Raw genomic sequence first — 17941 nt, 5'->3', positions numbered from 1 at the left:
GGGTCTCGTGTCGCATAAGCGACATGTCAGCCGTCCAGTTGTTTGCTCACAACATCCCAAGCGAGCGAAATATTGTTAAACTATACTCTTCATAAAAAGGCACCAAAGAAGCAACACCAGAAGTGCAACCATTTTGGTTCTTTAAAGAACCAGACTTGAAGGTTCCAGGAAGATCCGTTATATACTGTAGATCACTCTCAGGCTCCAGCAAGAACCATGAATAGTCAAAACTCTCGGGGTTATCCTCAATTCCCATCTTTATTTTAATAAACAGATCTCGTCCGTCTGCGGTGGGCTGTCACCCTGCCTAGGATTGGTTCCTGCCTTGTGCCCTGTGTTGGCTGGGATTGGCTCCAGCAGACCCCCCCCGTGACCCTGTGTTTGGATTCAGTGGGATGGAAAATGGATGGATGGATGGATCTCGTCCATTGGCAAGAGCTGCTTTTTCTTCCCCACCTTAGACTGCTTGCTAGAGTCAACCCGTTTCTGGGGCTCTCTGATTTGAAGAAGGTAGGCCATGCTTTTATTAGAGCGCGTCTCCATGATTGTAATTCACTTTATTTAGGAATCAGTCAATTTCACCTCTTTCTCGGCTGCAGATGGTTCAGAATGCTGCTGCTTGTTTTCTGACTGGCTCACAGAAAAGTTGTGTCCATTACGCCCAATGCGGGCTTCGCTTCATTGGCACCCAGTTGAATTTAGGATTCAGTTTAAAAATTTTACTTTTGGTTTTTAAGTCATTACATGGTGCTGCCCCACCTTATCTGGCCAAGTTGCTGGTCCCGTATACACCAATCTGCTCCCTACGTTCCTTTCAACAGCAATTGTTGGTCGTGCCAAAGTCTAAAATGAAGACTAGGGGCGACTGTGAAGTTCTGGAATGCTCTGCCAATTGAAATTAGGTCAGCATCATCAACGCCAATGTTTAAATCAAGACTTAAAACAGACCGGTTTTCAATTGTATATGTAATTATTCATATCAATTGTTTATCCTCTAATCGGTTCCTTTAACTTGTTTTCATATTTATGTAATTTTTGTTCTGTTTACTGATTATTGATATTTTTTTATTTTATGCTACAGCACATTGGTTTACACTTATGGTGTTTTAAATTGTGCACAAATCCCATACCAAATGGCATACAACAGACATATGCATTGCATTTGTCATTTCAATAGACGGTGCATCACATACATTTGTAGTAATACTACCACAAACCATCCATCCAGCCATCCATTTTCCAACCCGCTGAATCCAAACACAGGGTCACGGGGGTCTGCTGGAGCCAATCCCAGCTAACACAGGGCACAAGGCAGGAAGCCAACCCACTGCAGGACACAAACACACCAAGCACACACTAGGGACAATTTAGAATCACCAATCCACCTAACCTGCATGTCTGTCTTCGGACTGTGGGAGGAAACCCACAAGGACACGGGGAGAACTACCACAAACCTCTGAGGTGATAATACAAATGTGATGTGCCACATGTTGGAATGACAAACGCAATGTATATCTGTATGTCTGTTGTACATCATTTGTGATGTGCCACCTGTTGGAACGAAAAATACAATGCATTTTTTTTACTACATGCATAATAAAATACATTCCAATAGATAGTGCATTGCAAATGTTAACACGGAGGTTTACTTAAAATTTCAACTCCTCTGAGACGGGTAAAATGGTTTAAAAATCAAAGGTTAAAAAAAAAAAGGGACTTTACAGAGTTGCGTGGTTATAGCTTGATAAAAAAACATTTCAATCTAGGGCAGTTTCTTTGCTTATGAAATTGGAACTTTGGGCTTTTAAAAAAGTGTCTTAATACGTGGAAAAATAAATCTTTTAATATATAGTAGGCGACCTGTGGCATGATGCTAACGGATCAAGAAAGCCTCAACTTTAGCCTGCGTTATTGTACTGCAGCAACAGTCCTAAAATACAAAGGGCTTAGTGATTTTAAAAATCTGCTATTACCTATTCATGGAGCCTGATAATGATCTGTATAAAGGATCTTCCTGGAACCTTCATGTTGATGGCTCTTTAAAATGGTTCCCTCTGAAGAACCCCCTAGGTGCCTTTTTTATGAAGAGTGTAGTTTAACAATATTTCGCAAAAATGCTTGCTTGGGATGTTGAGCGCAAACAACTGGAGGGCTGACATTTCGCTTATGCGACACGAGACCCAAACGGACGTTTACCAACCGGTGTACGGCGTACTGCCATTGACTTTTATTATAAACTTCCTCCATGAAAACTTGACTATTTTTTTTCTTGGTTATCACAACGCCACAAAAACATTTTTTGATTAAGTGTTTGCATTTTTTCGTTGTACCTGTACTTTGACAATGAACTTGAATCATCATCATCCTCCTCATTTAAATATTCCAAAGCTCGCGTACTGCAGTAAAATCCCAGCCGCCATCCTAACACTCACTTGATGAATTCAAACGGCGCGGCAGATCTTCAGTTTGGTTTTGGATTTCCGAGGGGCGTCTCTCTCATTTACGCCCCCAAACACCACCCCCCGCTTTACAGTCATTTCAGCCAAGCGTTAACACTTGATTATTTCATGTCGTCTATGCAGTAACACAAAGAATGAACTTTAGAAAAGAGAGAGTAGTGGCCATGTGAACTACGATCCTCGTTACCTCGGTCAGAAGCATTCAGATCGACCCGTTAGCAGCGAACGGCGTCACCTACCTTTGCGTTTTTCATTCGTCTGACTGGCCAATGTAGACCTACAAGTATTGGTACCTTTCTGGAACTTCCGAATTCTGACAGGTCATGAATATGACGGTCACCTCCTGCCCTGCTGCCCCACGCTGAAGTGAAGCGCGTTGGCTCGATCAGTCGTATTTTAAAGCCGAGGCAGGCAGGCGTTTGTCACGTCTCGCGATGTCTCGTCCGGAGTGACTCCGGGGATGATCAGTAAGTATTCGGGTTGCTAGGGGACAGCAGGAGCGCAGCGTAACAGCCCACGAGCAGCACATCGATCAGACTTGAAATCAAAGTCGTGATCAGCAATCTCAGAATAGCATAAGACGACATGCCATAGTTATATTACCGATCCTCACATTTTTTCGAAGTTTTCTAAACGGCAGTAAGTTTGATCCCCTCCTTTACCATTACGAGCGAGCCCTCAGCTTCGCTTAATATGGCATGCGCAACTTCCAAGTCCTTCTGATCATTTCTGCTAAAGTCACCTATTGGTTTACTTTTTAGCATAAGTGCGTGATTTTTCTGCACAAAATACGGCCAAAAAAGTTTTCTTTTTGGGGTCGAGAGGGCCAGAACTAGAACCTAAAATCCCGACCTCTTCCATAACAAGACAAGTCGTGCGCTAGATCAGAGTTGGGGCTTTTCTTGTAATGGGGAGTCAGGAGGTACGAAAAAAAATCAAAATCATTCAGAAGGAGTTCTTGTGCACACAATAGAAATAAAAATAATCTGCTCCTCTGCCTTACTCACTTATCCAGGGCGGGTTCACAGGGCAGCTGCAGGCTCTCCCAGCAATCATCGGGCATAAGGTAGGAATAATCCCTGGCCAGTCCATCACAAGGCGCACACAAACATACACCCCACACTATGGGGGGAATTTAGCATCGGCAGTTCACCTTAATCAGGTCCAAGCTTATTAAGCTCAGTCCTGATGTTTTAACAAAGGTACACTGGGCCGTCAGGCTTGGATCACTGCGTCAGGTTCAACATGGAGTCTGCATGTTCTCTCTACGTGATTACAGATGGACTAGCATCATCAAAAATCAAAGGAAAATAAAGTGTCAGTGAATTTACTTACTCAGCAAGATCGTACTCAGTCCTATTATTACTATGTCGTCAGTAGGATGGCAGTGTGGTGTAATGGTTAAGGCTTTGGACTTCAAACCCCGAGGTTGTGGGTTCAATTCCTGCTACTGACATTGTGGGACCATGAGCAAGTCACTTGACCTGCCTCTGCTCTCATTGGAAAACCAAAAGAAATGTAACTGATTGTGTCATAAATATTGTGAATCACCTTGGATAAAGACATCGGCCAAAGAAGTAAATGTAATGAAAAGGATTTTTACCTCACAGGTGGCACAGTGGTAGTGCTGCTACTTTGCAGTAAGGCGATTGTGGGTTCGCTTCTCCGGTCCTCCCTGTGTGGATAGCGCTTTGAGTAGTGAGAAAGAATTATTATTATTTATTATAGTAGTACGAGGGTGTTCTACCATGTCAGCTATTATGGACGTAATGAGAAGTCAAGCAAAAAAGTCCCCTTTTATTGTGTAACGGTCCTCTTGAATGTGTGTGGGTCACTGTGAGTTTGTACCTTTTCCCATTCCTGTTATCAGGGCCGGATTTATATGAAAAGAGGCCCTAGGCTATTCCACTTATGAGGCCCTTTCACCTTCCATTTTTAAGTTTGTAAATTACATGAGAGATAATAAAATTTTGCTAACAATTTGAATGTAGGCCCCTCTTGATCTTGAGGCCCTAGGCTGAAGCCTAGTTAGCCTATAGGAAAATCCGGCCCTGCCTGTTATTAGTGGATTGGCTTAATTTGTAAGGCCGGCCAATTATACAGGGGGAGAGGAGCACCTGACTTGGAAGGCCAACAGACTAAGGGGAGGAGCCAACGGTACATAAATGGGTGGCAGGAAAAAGGAGAGGAAGCGCAGAGCCAAGAGAGAAGTGGACGCCGTCACAGGAAAAGGCAAGAGGGAAAGGATTGACACCGCATGGAAAACGTCCGGTGAACTCGAGTTCATTCTAAGTAATTATTTTCACCTCCTGGTGAAAAGTATTCGGGAGAGGACCTGACGTGCCAGCACAAGGAACTGTTGATCTATGCGCTTCCCGGAATAGGAGGTATGGTCGGTGCCTCATTCCCCACCAAAGACTGAGCGCGACATTCCGTACAGAGAAGATTTAAAGGACTACAAAGACTTTTTTTTCTTGCTCAAATTTCTCTAGTAGTAGCTTCTGTGTTTAAGTGTTTTGTGTTGTGTGGGAAGCACTGCAGCACGAGATTATGTATATAGGGTTTTTTTTTTTTTTATTACAGTAAGTGTGTGCATCGTCTTCCAATAATCATTTTTTACTTAACTCTGCTTTCACTGGTGTGGCTCTAGACTTGGGGGTGGTGGACTAGGAAAGTAGTGTTGGTCACTCGTGCCCTGGATTATTATTTTTTTTTCCTTTGCTGCCGCTCCAGGAGGGCAGCGCATATTATAACCGTGCCAGTTCTAAAAGCAATTGGCCAACTAAAAATATTACAATATGCAAAGCTATCGTGAAAACTCGGGCCGCTTCATCAGGCAAGATGTAATCAACTGATTGCATATTGTAATTTATTTAGCTAATAAAAAGGTGTCATTTTGCTTGACTTCTCATTACTAGGTTGTCAGAAAGAGCTACCCAGCATGCATTAAAAACAAATCTACAATTGGTTTGTGGCACTTCAGTCTGCATTTTTAATTTTCTGCTTTTTATTTGTTCTCCTTTCCCGAAGAAAGAAGAAGTGGGCCGCTAGGGTGGAGAAAAGAAGATCTGCTCAGGAAGCAGCAAGCACAACAACCTCTGAGCAAACCTTTTGGAAGGTGACGAGACACGGTTTTCTCAGAGAGACACTTTCACGTCCTGCAAGACAAGACTTTGTGCCAAGAGATTTAACCACGCCGGGGCCGGAAATAAGAGACAGCAGATGACAAAGTAGAACGTAGTAAAGAATTCAAAACCGTTGGCGTAGTACATATGCAGAGCAGGTTAGAGATTATTGAAGTACTAAAATTCGAAAGTCAAAAAACTGATAGTAAAGATCGTATTAGCACAAACAAATGGAAATTATTACTCTGAAATAATGGAACAGTGAAAAAAGATAGTTTAAATCTGAACAATATATTCAAAGTCGGAGACTTGTAGATCGTCTAATTCATGTTGCCATCAGAGAAAAGTAGTGTTTCTTCCCAATGAAGAGGCGTATCTGCGAGAATTAAAAGATTTGTTGTTTGGTGAAAATGAAATCCTGCAAGACAAATCATTTCTCATTTGTGTGAATGTTATTGTCAGACATTTCTTGTAGAGAGAAAAACGATATTCACTCACGGGCAGTTATACGTTGCGTTGTCACGATGCAATTCCAAAACACGAAATCAAAATTCAATGCAATACTGACGAAAAAGGTAAAAGCGAAAAAAGAGATCGAATATATGGACATAGGCGATATGACAGAAGTGTGCCGTGCGAGATGCAGATCACGCGGCTCGGCATCAGCAGCAACCCAGCAGCTGATCGAGCAAAGAGGAGGTTAAAAAAAGGTGAAGGTGGTAGGGAATGAGAACGGCGCCCGTATGCATGTGCTGCACGGCCACCCTGCTGCACACTGTCGAGAGCGGATTCTACAATAAAATAAAAATAAAGAGGAATAACCTTGGAGGTCAATCATCACCCCGAAAGTGTAGACATCACATAGTATATGTATACCAAATTTCAGGTCAATCGGTTTGCGAGCTACAGGCGATTTAAAATCCTGGACAGACAGCCACGTAGCGTATCTCTATTAAAAAAAAAAAAAAAACTTAGAAGGAGACACGATTTTCTCAGAGACACTTTCACATCCCGCGAGATATTTTCAGACATTTCTTGTAGAGAGAAAGACAGGATATTCACTCCCGGGCAGTTATACGTTACGTTGTCACGATGCAAGTCCAAACACAGAATCAAAATTCAATTCGATATTGACGAAAAGGGAAAAGCGAAAAGAGATCGAATATATGGACACAGGCGATGACAGAAGTGCGCCGTACGAGATGGAGATCACGCAGCAACCCAGCAGCTGATAGAGCAAAGAGGAGGTAAAAAAAATAAATAAATAAATAAATAAAAATAAAACAATTTGCTTCCCATTGTATCACCGTTTAAGAGGGGCTTTCGGAGGAGCGACCGCGTCTCCTTGGGGTGCGTTCAGCCCCAATCTTCACAACTCAAGCGGTAGAGATGTGATGTAGCTGGTGCGTAGCGCAGGCCCGGGGTTCGGCGAACAAAGCAAGCGGGGGGGGGGGGCAAAGCTCCCTAGTAATATATAAAGATTAAAATCAATCCATTATTAACCCCTGCTTGTCCTTTTACTCTAATTGCCTGAGGTTATGGATGTAGAAGGGAAGGTGGGAAGAAGTGCTAAAGTACAATACCTTATAGATGGTGGCAAGGCAATGGGATTCGAGACATTCTGATGAAGTCGACACCATAAAGAGTACAAAAGGGGGAACATCGAGTGACACAGGACACAATCAAGAGTTTGGGATAACAGAGAGAAACCACAAAGGTACAAGGAGGATCTGGACTTGGGATTCAAACCTAAAGCAGCCGAGAGTCCCCTATGCCCCTGTGGTGCTCCAGGATTTACAGGGGGGTTGGCAAACAAAGCGAGCAGGGGGCAAAGCCCCTAGTAATTAATGAATAAAAAAAACATTACAGGATTAACAGTCTTAAAATATCAACTCAACTAAAATGAAGGGAAAAAGTAATTAGCAGCAAACACAGGTCACTAATTAAGCAAAGGATTCAAAATGATAACCTGCAGCCACTGCGGCCCTCCAGGAACAGAGCTGGACAGCCCTGTCATAGACGAGGTTTGAAAGGAGTGAATAAATAACTTAAGAAGCGGAGTTAACTTTACCTTTATTTAAACAAAAGGTAAAGAAATCAAGTGCAACAGCATATTGGAATACAAATACTAACATGCAGGAAAGAAACATAAATCCTCAAATGTTAAAAGTTAACGCAAACCGCACATTGAAAAATGCACACAATTTTTATTACAGATCTTTTCAAAGCTATTCTATAGCAGCACTGCACTTATACTAAAATGTCAGAAGCTGCGGAACTGATTGACATACAGGAGATGCTCGTATAGAAGGACGACATTCAAACTATTTAAATAAAAAAAAAAAAATACGACTTCCATTACTTACTCTAAAATTTCAAGTAGATTTGCAGGAACTTCTTTTGGATTGCTTTCAAACAATTAAAAAGCCATTAAAAACTAATATTACACAACGTGACTCCTTAAGAGTTCATCCGGTTCTTCAGTGTCGGCTGTTTGTTCTCCACCAGACTAAGACTTAATAAATCTCGGCCCAGACGGCAGGTTCTTGGTCTTTTGAGTTCGGGCTTCACTCAACATCTACATTTTCTGTTCACCGTGCTTGCCGGGGTCAATTAGTCGCACAGCATCTTTACTCATCTGACCATGTGGAAGACCTCAAGAAATATAGAATGACGAGCATTTCAATAAAATGCACCAGTGAGGAAGATTTAATTAGAAGTGTAAGACACATAGAAGACATATGGTATGTATGTGTTGTAACACTTTTAGCCTTCCTGGGTCAGTGAATTCATCCTAAGAGATTACATTCTGTTGGGTCATCTTAAATGTGGGAGTCTCGGTCACCACAGTGCAGCTTTGGCAGTTGGGGAGGGACATGACAAAAGATAAAGAGAACATGGTAGTGGGTTAGGAGGAGAAGCGTTTAGAAAGAGGTGGGAAGGCTACAAAAAGCTAAGTGCCCCTCTTTTCCTTGCCATCTTGCGGTTTATGTGACCCACAGAATGAGAATAACGTTCAACAGGAGGATTAAAGGGTGAACGTACTGTAGCAGGGGAGGCTCCCGATTATACTGCCAGTTTGGAAAGCCAACCACTTAGAAAGAAGAGTCCATGAAGGGGTCCATGCCCATCTGGCTCGTGTAGCGCCAGAGTGAATCGGGCTTCTTCTTCAATGTGTCAGGTGGACCATGTCTTGAAGGCACCTCAGAAATCCGATTGCTTCTAAAACAGAGAGGGAAAAGTAGTGGCGTCGTTAAGGGAGAGTTTGAATGTCACTTTTAAAACATGGAGTGCCTTCAGAACGTCTTCAGACCCCACCCCACCTTTCGTCACCTTCTGTTATGTTGCAGCCTTGTGCTTAAATTTAACTTATCATCTGCTCTCATCAAGCAATTAAATCGATACCCCAGAATGAAAAAGCAAAAATAGGATTAGCAATTTTTTGCAAACTAATTATAATAACAAGACACTATAAATGTCCCATTGACAGAAGTATTGAGACCCTTTGCTTTGACACTTGCAATCTGCCTTGGGTGCATCCCATTCTATTAATCATCATAATGGAGATGTTTCTCCGCCTTGTTTGGGGTCCACCTGTGGTCACCTCAATTGACTGGACAGATTAGGAAAGGCACACACACACACACACTGGTCTATAGAAGGTTCCCCAACGGAGGCCATGATGTTGAAGTAACTGCCTTCTGAGCTTAGAGACAGCATTGGGTTGAGGCAAAGATCTGGGGAAGGCTAAGAAACAAAAACAAAAAAAGACATTTCTGCAAACCTTGAATGTTCCCAAGAACACAGTGGAATCCATAATTCTCAAATGAAGTAAGTTTGGAAAAACGACGTGTTCCTAGAGCTGTCCACCTGGCCATGATCCATGAAGAACCCAATGATTACTCTGGACACCAGTCTATAGAAGGGTCTTCACAATCGAGCAAAAAAAAAAAAAAAAAAAAGCCATGAGGTTTAAGACATTGCCCAAGACAGGATTAGGATGATGCACAGATCTTGGGAAGGTTACAAGAAAAGTGTAGCATTTAAGGTTTCCAAGTGCACAGTGGCCTCCATAATTCTTAAAAAGGAGTTAGGAACAACTGACTCTTCCTCAGTTTGGCCAGGCAGTGATCTGTAGGAAGTCAGGTAGAAGGGAAGTGGTAAGAGAGGTGCTGGTCACTCCAGCTGAACCCTACAGAACCCAAGGGAAGATGTGAGGAACTTCCATGTGGACAGCCATCACTGCAACACTCCAGTAATTGGGACATCATGGGAGTGTGTCCTGATCACACAGAGAGGACCACCTGGAGTTTATGAAATGGCACCCAAAGGAGTCTCAGACTGAGAAACACGGTTCTCTGGTCTGGTGAAATCAAGTTTGGTCCACTTCTGAGAGTTACGTCTGGAAGATACCAGGCAGTGCTGATCACTTACACACTATCATTCCAACAGTGAAGCGTGGCAGCATCATACTGTGGAGTTGCTTATCGGTGGCAGCGACTGAGAGACTAGTCAGGGTTGAGGGAATGCTGAACACTGCAAAGTGCAGAGGTTTCCCTAAAGTTAATGTCTTACTTTTGTTTCTGAGTGGATGAGGAATAATTTTCTCAAACTAAGGAGAAAACAGAAATCTTCGTGATTGGCAAAAACTGATATAGTTGAGGGTATTAGAAATCAACTTCATCCATTAGGCTTAAAAGTCAAGACAGAGGTAAAGAATTTAGGGGTAATTATTGACTTGGACCTCATTAATATGTGATTTTAAATTTAGATCACTAGGACAGCATTTTTTCCCCACTTAAGAGCAAAAGTTAGATCCCTTATAACTTTGCGAGATGCTAAAAAAATGAGTTCACACCTTTGTTTTTAGTCGGCTAGATTACTGTAACACACTCCTATCAGGACCACCCAAAAAAAGTAATCAAATCCGTTACAACAAGTGCAGAATGGAGCTGCTAGAATCTTAACTAGGAAACAAAAATCCGAGCACATCACACCAGTCTTGACGTTACTACATTGGGTTACCGGTGCCATTTAGAATTGACTTAAAAATACTGCTAATGGTGTACAAAGCCTTCAATCATCTGCTCCATCCTATATTTCAGAATGCCTGTCACCTTACATTCCAAATCATAACCTCAGATTTTCAAATGAGGGTCTGCTTAGAATTCCAAGATTTAAACTTAAGTGGCACGGTGGCGCAGTGGGTAGCGCTGCTGCCTTGCAGTTGGGACACCTGGGGACCTGGGTTCGCTTCCTGGGTCCTCCCTGCGTGGAGTTTGCATGTTCTCCCCGTGTCTGCGTGGGTTTCCTCCCACAGTCCAAAGACATGCAGGTTAGGTGGATTGGCGATTCTAAATTGGCCCTAGTGTGCGCTTGGTGTGTGGGTGTGTTTGTGTGTGTCCTGCGGTTGGTTGGCACCCTGCCCGGGATTGGTTCCGTGCCTTGTGCACTGTGTTGGCTGGGATTGGCTCCAGCAGACCCCCCGTGACCCTGTGTTCGGATTCAGCGGGTTGGATAATGGATGGATGGATGGAAACTTAAGTGGTGAGGCGGCCTTCTGCTGTTATGCACCTCAAATCTGGAATACGAGTTTAACGATAGAAATTGGCCAGGCTAATACAGTGGAGCACTTTAAACCGCTAAAAACCCGCTATTGTAACATGGCTTCCTCATAGCTTCATTTTAGCGTAACCCTGATATTCTGTATATGCATTGAATTAAAGTTTTTATCATGGCTGCACAATCCGTACTAATCCCTACTTTGTTTTTTTTCCCCGTTGTTTCTGTGGTGGCAATCTACACCACCACCACCTGATCAGGGCACCATGCATTCCTTACATTGATGGATTGAAGGCCAAAAGGTCCAGATAACCATCATCATCGAATTCTTCTACGAGGACTGATTGAGAGAATATATGTTAGGTAGAATGCCCAGTGGAGTCTTGCTGGGTGGTCTCGTGGCCTTGGAACCCCTGCAGATTTATTTTTTTTCTGTCCCCCAAGCTGTCGGACCTTACTTTATTCTTTGTTACTTATTTTTCTTTTTTTCAAACCGTTGGATTGACCTTGTGTTGCTCATGGAGTCCTGAATGAGGCACATGACCTGCGTTTGGAGGGAGCATCAGTTACAGCACTACAATCATGTGGCGCGATTCTCCCCAAGGGTGATCCAGCTTGTAGGATCCTCATTGCTGAGGACCCGAGTGGCTGGACCAGGCCAAAGGGTCGCCCATGTAACACCTGGCTGTGGCAGATAGAGGGTCGTTTCCAGTGGAAAGGACTGGACCGCGCGTCTGCCTGGAGGGTTGCCAACCGGGATCCTGAGCGGTTTTGTCGTGTGGTGGGTGCCGTAACTCACTGTAGCAGTGCAATCTCTCCAACTTGACTTGACTTTCTTCATCTTGTAAGGCACTTTGAGCTCCACACAGTAATTTGTATGAAAATGTGCTCTAGAAATAAATTATGTTGTTGCTGAGTGCTCTGGACCTCAGACTGGGTGAAGTCCAAGAAGAAAGTGACCCTAAGCACATTTGCAAAAAATCCTAAAATCCTGTTTTTGTTTTGTCATTCTTGGTAGTGGAGTGTTGGTTGATGAGGGAGTAAATGAATTTAGCACAAGGCTAAAACATAAAAAAGGGGTCAGAATACCTTTTGGAGGCACTGTAAGTGTGCACAGTGCAGTTTCACTACTCGCTGGTGTGCGTTTTTGAACTTAGTATCCATCATCCGTAAAGTGACACATCTCCACTCCTTGGAGGTAAACTGCCTGAAGGCTACAATGACGCATGCCAGCCTAACCGCTCCATACCTCTCCTTCCCCATCCCACCCAGCTGAGTCACATCACTACCTGGGTGGATCTTGAAAGAGTTTCAAGGTGCAGAAAAGTTCAGGTGTGCTGGGAGTGGACACCTGTTGCACAGAGGCCTCCATTTTGGTACTGGGGGTTTGCATACTGGAAGGAAAGTTGCAGTAGTCGTCCGCCGCAGGATCTGAAAAAGGAGACCAAAAACAAAACACACCAGAGGTCAGTGCAATCCGCCTGTACGCTGCTTTAGATGATGTGCAGAAACCATGCTTTGCTAGGAGCTGCTATTCATTACAGATGTATGAGAGCTAGGAAACCAACATCAGCTCAACAGACATCACACTAACGGTACTTATATTTTTAGTCCAAATTTGATTTACAGTTTTTAGGTTTAAAAAAAAAAAAAAAAAAAAAAAAAAAACGTTCAAAATGTGCACTCACGCTCTGGGCTCAACATTTGTCTTCGCTGCCAGGGAGAAGCCCCTTTGCGGTCCAGGAAAGGAGTCAGATTGAAAAACTGCTGCTGGAGAAGGGCGGCACGCTCCTCTTCAAACTGCTTCCGCTTAATGGGGAAGGAAGGACAAAAACCACACATCAGCCAACCGAGGAAGAATCCCTAAATACAGGGGTCTTATACAGTGAGTGGAAAGAGGTGAACATTGCAGTCTTCTTGTGCCCGATTAGTCAGATGCGGGACTTTATTGTAGTGACCCAGCATGAAGTGTTATCAGCCAATGCTAGTGGCGCAGTGAAGTTGCAAGAACAAATCTCAGCATTATTCAATTAACAACTAGCGAAGTAATTATACAGAGTCATCTGGTCACTTTTAAAATTGCCCCATCCCCATTACAAGCCAACTTTCAATGTGTGTTTCAAAATGCTCAATTGTAGATCAAATCAATCAATCATTCTCCAATTGTACACATAAGAAATCTAACAAACCAGAGGAGTCCGTTCAGTCCATCAAGCTCATTTGTTTAGCTGACAGCTAAGCTGTCCTAATAGCTCATTCAAATCCTGCATAGACGTTCTCAGGATTACTTCAGCCAAGTCTCATTAGTTTGTTCTACAACTCTTTGCGTAAAGAGCAACTTCCTGGCTTCAGTCCTAAATGTACTTCTTAATGTCCACTTATGTCCTCAACTACGAGATTCACCATTAAGTTGACAGAATTCTGCTGGTTCGGCTTTATCAATGGCTTTGAGAACTTTAAAGAGTTAAACCTGTTTATTCCCGAGTGGAGTTTCTTCAAAGTCTTGTCACAGTAGGACACATCCTTAATATTCTGGGTTGCTCTCCTCTCCACAGCTTCAAGTGCTGTGGTGACCAGAACTACACACAATACTTCAGATGTACTCTCACTAGTGCATTATATAGTCTACACATTAAAGATCAAGGAAAAGCAAGGGCACCCCCTAAAGGCTAAGAAAGGCACAGCTACCAGCATTAAAAAAGTGACCCCACCAGTATGTATTTGGATAAAAATGAGTGGGCCCTGTGATGGACTGAAATACAAAAGTACGAATTCCGGAGTTGCACAAAATGCTGCCCCTTACAGTAGGCTTAGAAAGTATTCAGAGCCCTCGACTTTCTGCACACTTTGAGTCGTAGATTTAACTTTAGATTTCTACCCGTCTTTAGACAGGTAGCACAACTAGTGTAAGCTATCAATGTGGACCTCAGTGTTAACATCTGTAGTGCACCACCATTTGGGAAGTATTTTGTAATGCATGCAGTAATGAAATGCATTGCATTTGCCATTCCAACAGATGGCACATTAGCGCTTCAAGTACTGAGAAAAGAGCTATATAAATGTAATGGATTATTATTATTAACATTAACACTGCTTTTAGGAGTTCCATACCAAATGGCATACCTGTATAACGGAGAGACATAAGCACTGCATGATGACTTGCAAATATTAATATTGAGGTCTACATCGATTACTTAAAATTTCAACCCATCCTAAATGAGTAGCACAGATATTTCTGGAATAAATGGAAAGGCAAAAGCACTGCCTAGTAATCGAACAGTACAGAGTGGGAACCATCATTTCTAGCCCCTATCCCATTACCTCACGTCCTAGGCGAATTGCAGCCTCAGTGAAGGTCCACCGCTCCTTCTCAAATCGCTTCTTCTGTTGCTCAAACATATTCCACTGCTGCCTCAAACGCTCCCTCTCCTCGAGGACGTAGGAATCTCGCAGAGAAGAGGGCAGCTTCTTGTTGCTGGAGGTCACGCTCTCCTGCACATGGAAAGAGAGGGAAGATAACCAAGAGTTAGGGACCACCTCATGAGTGAATGGCTAGCAGGCCACATCAGTGACAAATGACATCTCATTAGGTGGAGCTTTAGGAGAGAATGAAAAAAAGCAAAGCACGCGTTAGCCAGCAAAGCCATCTACATTATGTCCACTGAGAGGATCTTCTCGGTTTTCTGGACAGGTGTTCCTTATCAAATCCCCCCCAACCCCACTACTCCTTTTCTTACCTGCAGAAGCTGCTGTTGGAAAGCAATGACCTGTCGGCTCTGCTCAATCTCGGCATGAAGAAGGGCAATCTCCTTATCCTGGTCAGTCCCGAAGGGAATGTCACAGGTGAAACCTACAGTGGAGAGCATTGCCAAGGGAGTTGGTTGGTTGGGAGAAATGGAGTAAGACAAACATAACATGCCATCCAAGCAAACCGACCTTGTCTTTCGGTTCCCTGGAAAAGAGATTTCAGACAAGTGGAAAAAGTTATCCATTCATGTCAAAGAAACATTATTAATTTAAAAAAATGTAATTAGTTTCTGTGTGTATAATTATGCTCTCCCTGTGTTTCTTGTATTTTGTGGCTAGAACCCCAAGGGGTGGGACCACCCCTTGCATCACTGACAGGGCTCCCTTACGCTCGTATGTTATAATTGGGAGTTTTGTGCTTTTTCTCCATTGTTTTAGGAGATCAGATACTAATTTTGGGAGTACTTCTAGTCACCGATTCCAATTCAGAAGTTAGTTTTAAAATTAATTCCGATTACATTTATTATTAAAACTAGCTGTGCTACCCATCCAAGACGGGTCAAAATGTAATTAACACAGGCCTATTTTTTTTTTTTTTTAATTATTTGATACATGGGTTGTGTACTTTTATTTCTACTATACTACACACCCAATCCCTTTCCCTCTTTGGATACAGTTGGCCATTTTCGCTGCCAAGAAGAAGCATCGGCTGTCAAATTGACCACACTTATTCTCAAAGTGTTTTGCTGGGAAAATGCAGAAGTGGTCCCCATTGCATTGGCCTGGATTAGCAAATTTAGCATAGTCATGTCGGGAGCTTTGGTTTCCCCGATGTGTGTGTTGATTTCATCGTTTTTACTCACCAATGGCCAACCATGTAAAACGTCAGTCATTAGCATTACAGCTATAAACCTCAGTCATGTGGCCTGAGCGGGTGCAAGAAAAATCGGTACCACACTGCTATTGTCGCCATAGAACATCAGACAATGGAATAGGCCAAAAACACCAATTTTATTTTTAGAGCCTTATTTGGTATGTTTAATCACCAATTTTGACTTATTTTTTACCCCTTTTCTACTTGTTTTATACATTTTTAAAGCTTTCTTCCTAACCCTAACAACTGGATGGACACCTCCCCCCCACGTCCTTTTGTTAAGATGGACAAGACGATTTCCGCTCATCTGGCAGTTACTTAATCTTGTACATATCCAGCGTTAACATTTGCAGTGTACAATCTACTGGAATGCATGTTGTAATAGAACAGATTGCATCATTCATTCCAACAGATGGCGCATTACAAACATTAGCACTGCTTTTACAAATCCCATAACAAATGGCGCATAACAGATGTATACCATGCTTTGTGCATTGTAAACGTTAAGGCGAGGGTCTACATTGATTACTTTGATTTCAACCCATCTTCTCCTGGCTGTGCTACACGTCTAAGTTAGTTTGAAGTCTAAGTAATCAAAGCAGATTGCACGCTCAATGTTTGCTGTGCACCATCTACTGGAATGTATGTTGTAATGCATGTGGTAATAAAATGTATTGCATTATTTATTCCAACAGATGGTGCACTAAAATCCTAAACACTGCTATTATAAATCCCATCCCAATTGGCATATAACAGACATAGCAACCAGACAGACATGTGTTCCTTTACTGAGATGGATTTTCGGGGCCAGTTCGGCCACCTCTTTGGCTTTTCCACAGATTGTGAAAAATTGTGGTTGGCATCCTATGTTGTCAGGCACATACCCTCCGAGATCGTCACCCACAGGAAATGATGTGATGGGTTAAAACAGTTGTCCAAAGGATTTGTTCCTAATCCAAGTGGATGGATTCCAAACTCACTTCTTACTTTTCAAAACTAAATCCCCCCCCCCCCCCCCCCCTCCCCTTTTTTGATTTATTCGCCTAATCCGGCCGCAGGGTGAATATCCAGGAAAATATTCTGTGAACAAGGTCACAGGTGAATACAGTGTAGTCACGGTGGAATACACTTTGGCAAATTTTGCCGATTAACACTCATGAAGACTAAAGGGACTCCAAACCAAAAAAAAAAAAAAAAAAAACAAGAAAGCAATCTTTCCACACAAAGGATTGTATGAATTGGAGACAAAGTACTGAGCCAACCTGGTGCACGATCATTTAAAAATTTGGACGAGACTTTTGACTCCGAAGTTGTTAAAATAACCAATAAGTAAAAGCTTTCATGACAGAAAGGTCTCCTCATTTGTCAAATTTTCACGACTGAGAAACTGTCGAGCTTGAAGGAATGGCATTCTTAATCTTGAACTTTTGTTTCTTTCAGTGAGAACATCCATCTTCTAACTCACCAGATGGCCAAGGCTTAAACTGGCAGCAACGGGTGCAAGCTGGGAAGCCACCCTTCACAAAGCACCACTTCTATCAACTCATGCCTTACACTTAATTCAGCTATGAACTCCTCTGCTTTGGGGAGCCATGTGTTCTATGAAAGCCACCATGTAAAGCTGGACTCGCTGCCAGAACATACCCTGGATGTTGGCGCCCATGTCCTCCACTTGCCGCCCAAGACTGCGCCACTCTTTTTTTGTGCTGCCTACCAGTGTGTTTTTCACCATCTCTTGCCGTGACTGGTTCATCTCCTTATTACAGGTCATACTTTCTTCCTGTAGAACTTTCTAATTGAAATGAGAGAACAAGAGAGTTTCTGAATCTGAGTCTTTTTAATGGAGTTAAGCATCTTGCGCTTCACACACTGAGCAGTGAAAGGCCAGGGGCAAAAGTAAAAAAAAGTCACCCAACTTGCCTGTTTGGGGTTTTCCTCTCGACCAGTAGTGGAGCAGTCTGGCCAAGTCTGGGACAGGTCTCCCTCCTTGAGTTGCTCCATCGTTCTTTTGAGCTCGGCATTCTCCAACACAGCCTCACTCAGCTGTCTCTCTAACGCCAGCATGAGTCCACGGAGCATCTCCTCTTCCTTTCTGTTGAAGAGAGTCAGCAAAAGCAGCAGAGTGAGCCAAGGAAGGAAGAAAAAAAAAAAAAAAGAGGAGAAGTTGTAGTAGT

At 42.9% G+C, this 17941-nt stretch overlaps 1 protein-coding gene across 6 annotated transcripts in view; it reads right to left on the bottom strand.

Moving 5' to 3' along the window:
* Nucleotides 1–7642: 7642 nt before the first annotated feature.
* LOC114667996 (afadin- and alpha-actinin-binding protein-like) overlaps nucleotides 7643–17941 on the bottom strand; it is a 30279-nt gene continuing 19980 nt past the window's right edge. For 3 of the 6 annotated variants that reach the window (XM_051920690.1, XM_051920691.1, XM_051920692.1), the window contains exons 8-14: nucleotides 17684–17859; nucleotides 17412–17555; nucleotides 14884–14996; nucleotides 14468–14638; nucleotides 12835–12955; nucleotides 12436–12577; nucleotides 7643–8806 (exon numbers count right to left, since the gene is read on the bottom strand). In XM_051920690.1, the coding sequence (XP_051776650.1) occupies nucleotides 8680–8806; nucleotides 12436–12577; nucleotides 12835–12955; nucleotides 14468–14638; nucleotides 14884–14996; nucleotides 17412–17555; nucleotides 17684–17859 (994 nt within the window). In that variant the 3' untranslated portion in view covers nucleotides 7643–8679. The remainder of the gene's footprint in view (nucleotides 8807–12435; nucleotides 12578–12834; nucleotides 12956–14467; nucleotides 14639–14883; nucleotides 14997–17411; nucleotides 17556–17683; nucleotides 17860–17941) is intronic. The other 3 variants (XR_007933777.1, XM_051920693.1, XM_051920694.1) reach the window with 3 other exon arrangements.

This window comes from Erpetoichthys calabaricus, chromosome 17 (assembly GCF_900747795.2).
Source record: "Erpetoichthys calabaricus chromosome 17, fErpCal1.3, whole genome shotgun sequence".
Lineage (NCBI taxonomy): Eukaryota > Metazoa > Chordata > Cladistia > Polypteriformes > Polypteridae > Erpetoichthys > Erpetoichthys calabaricus.
This window is presented reverse-complemented; position numbering and strand designations above follow the sequence as displayed.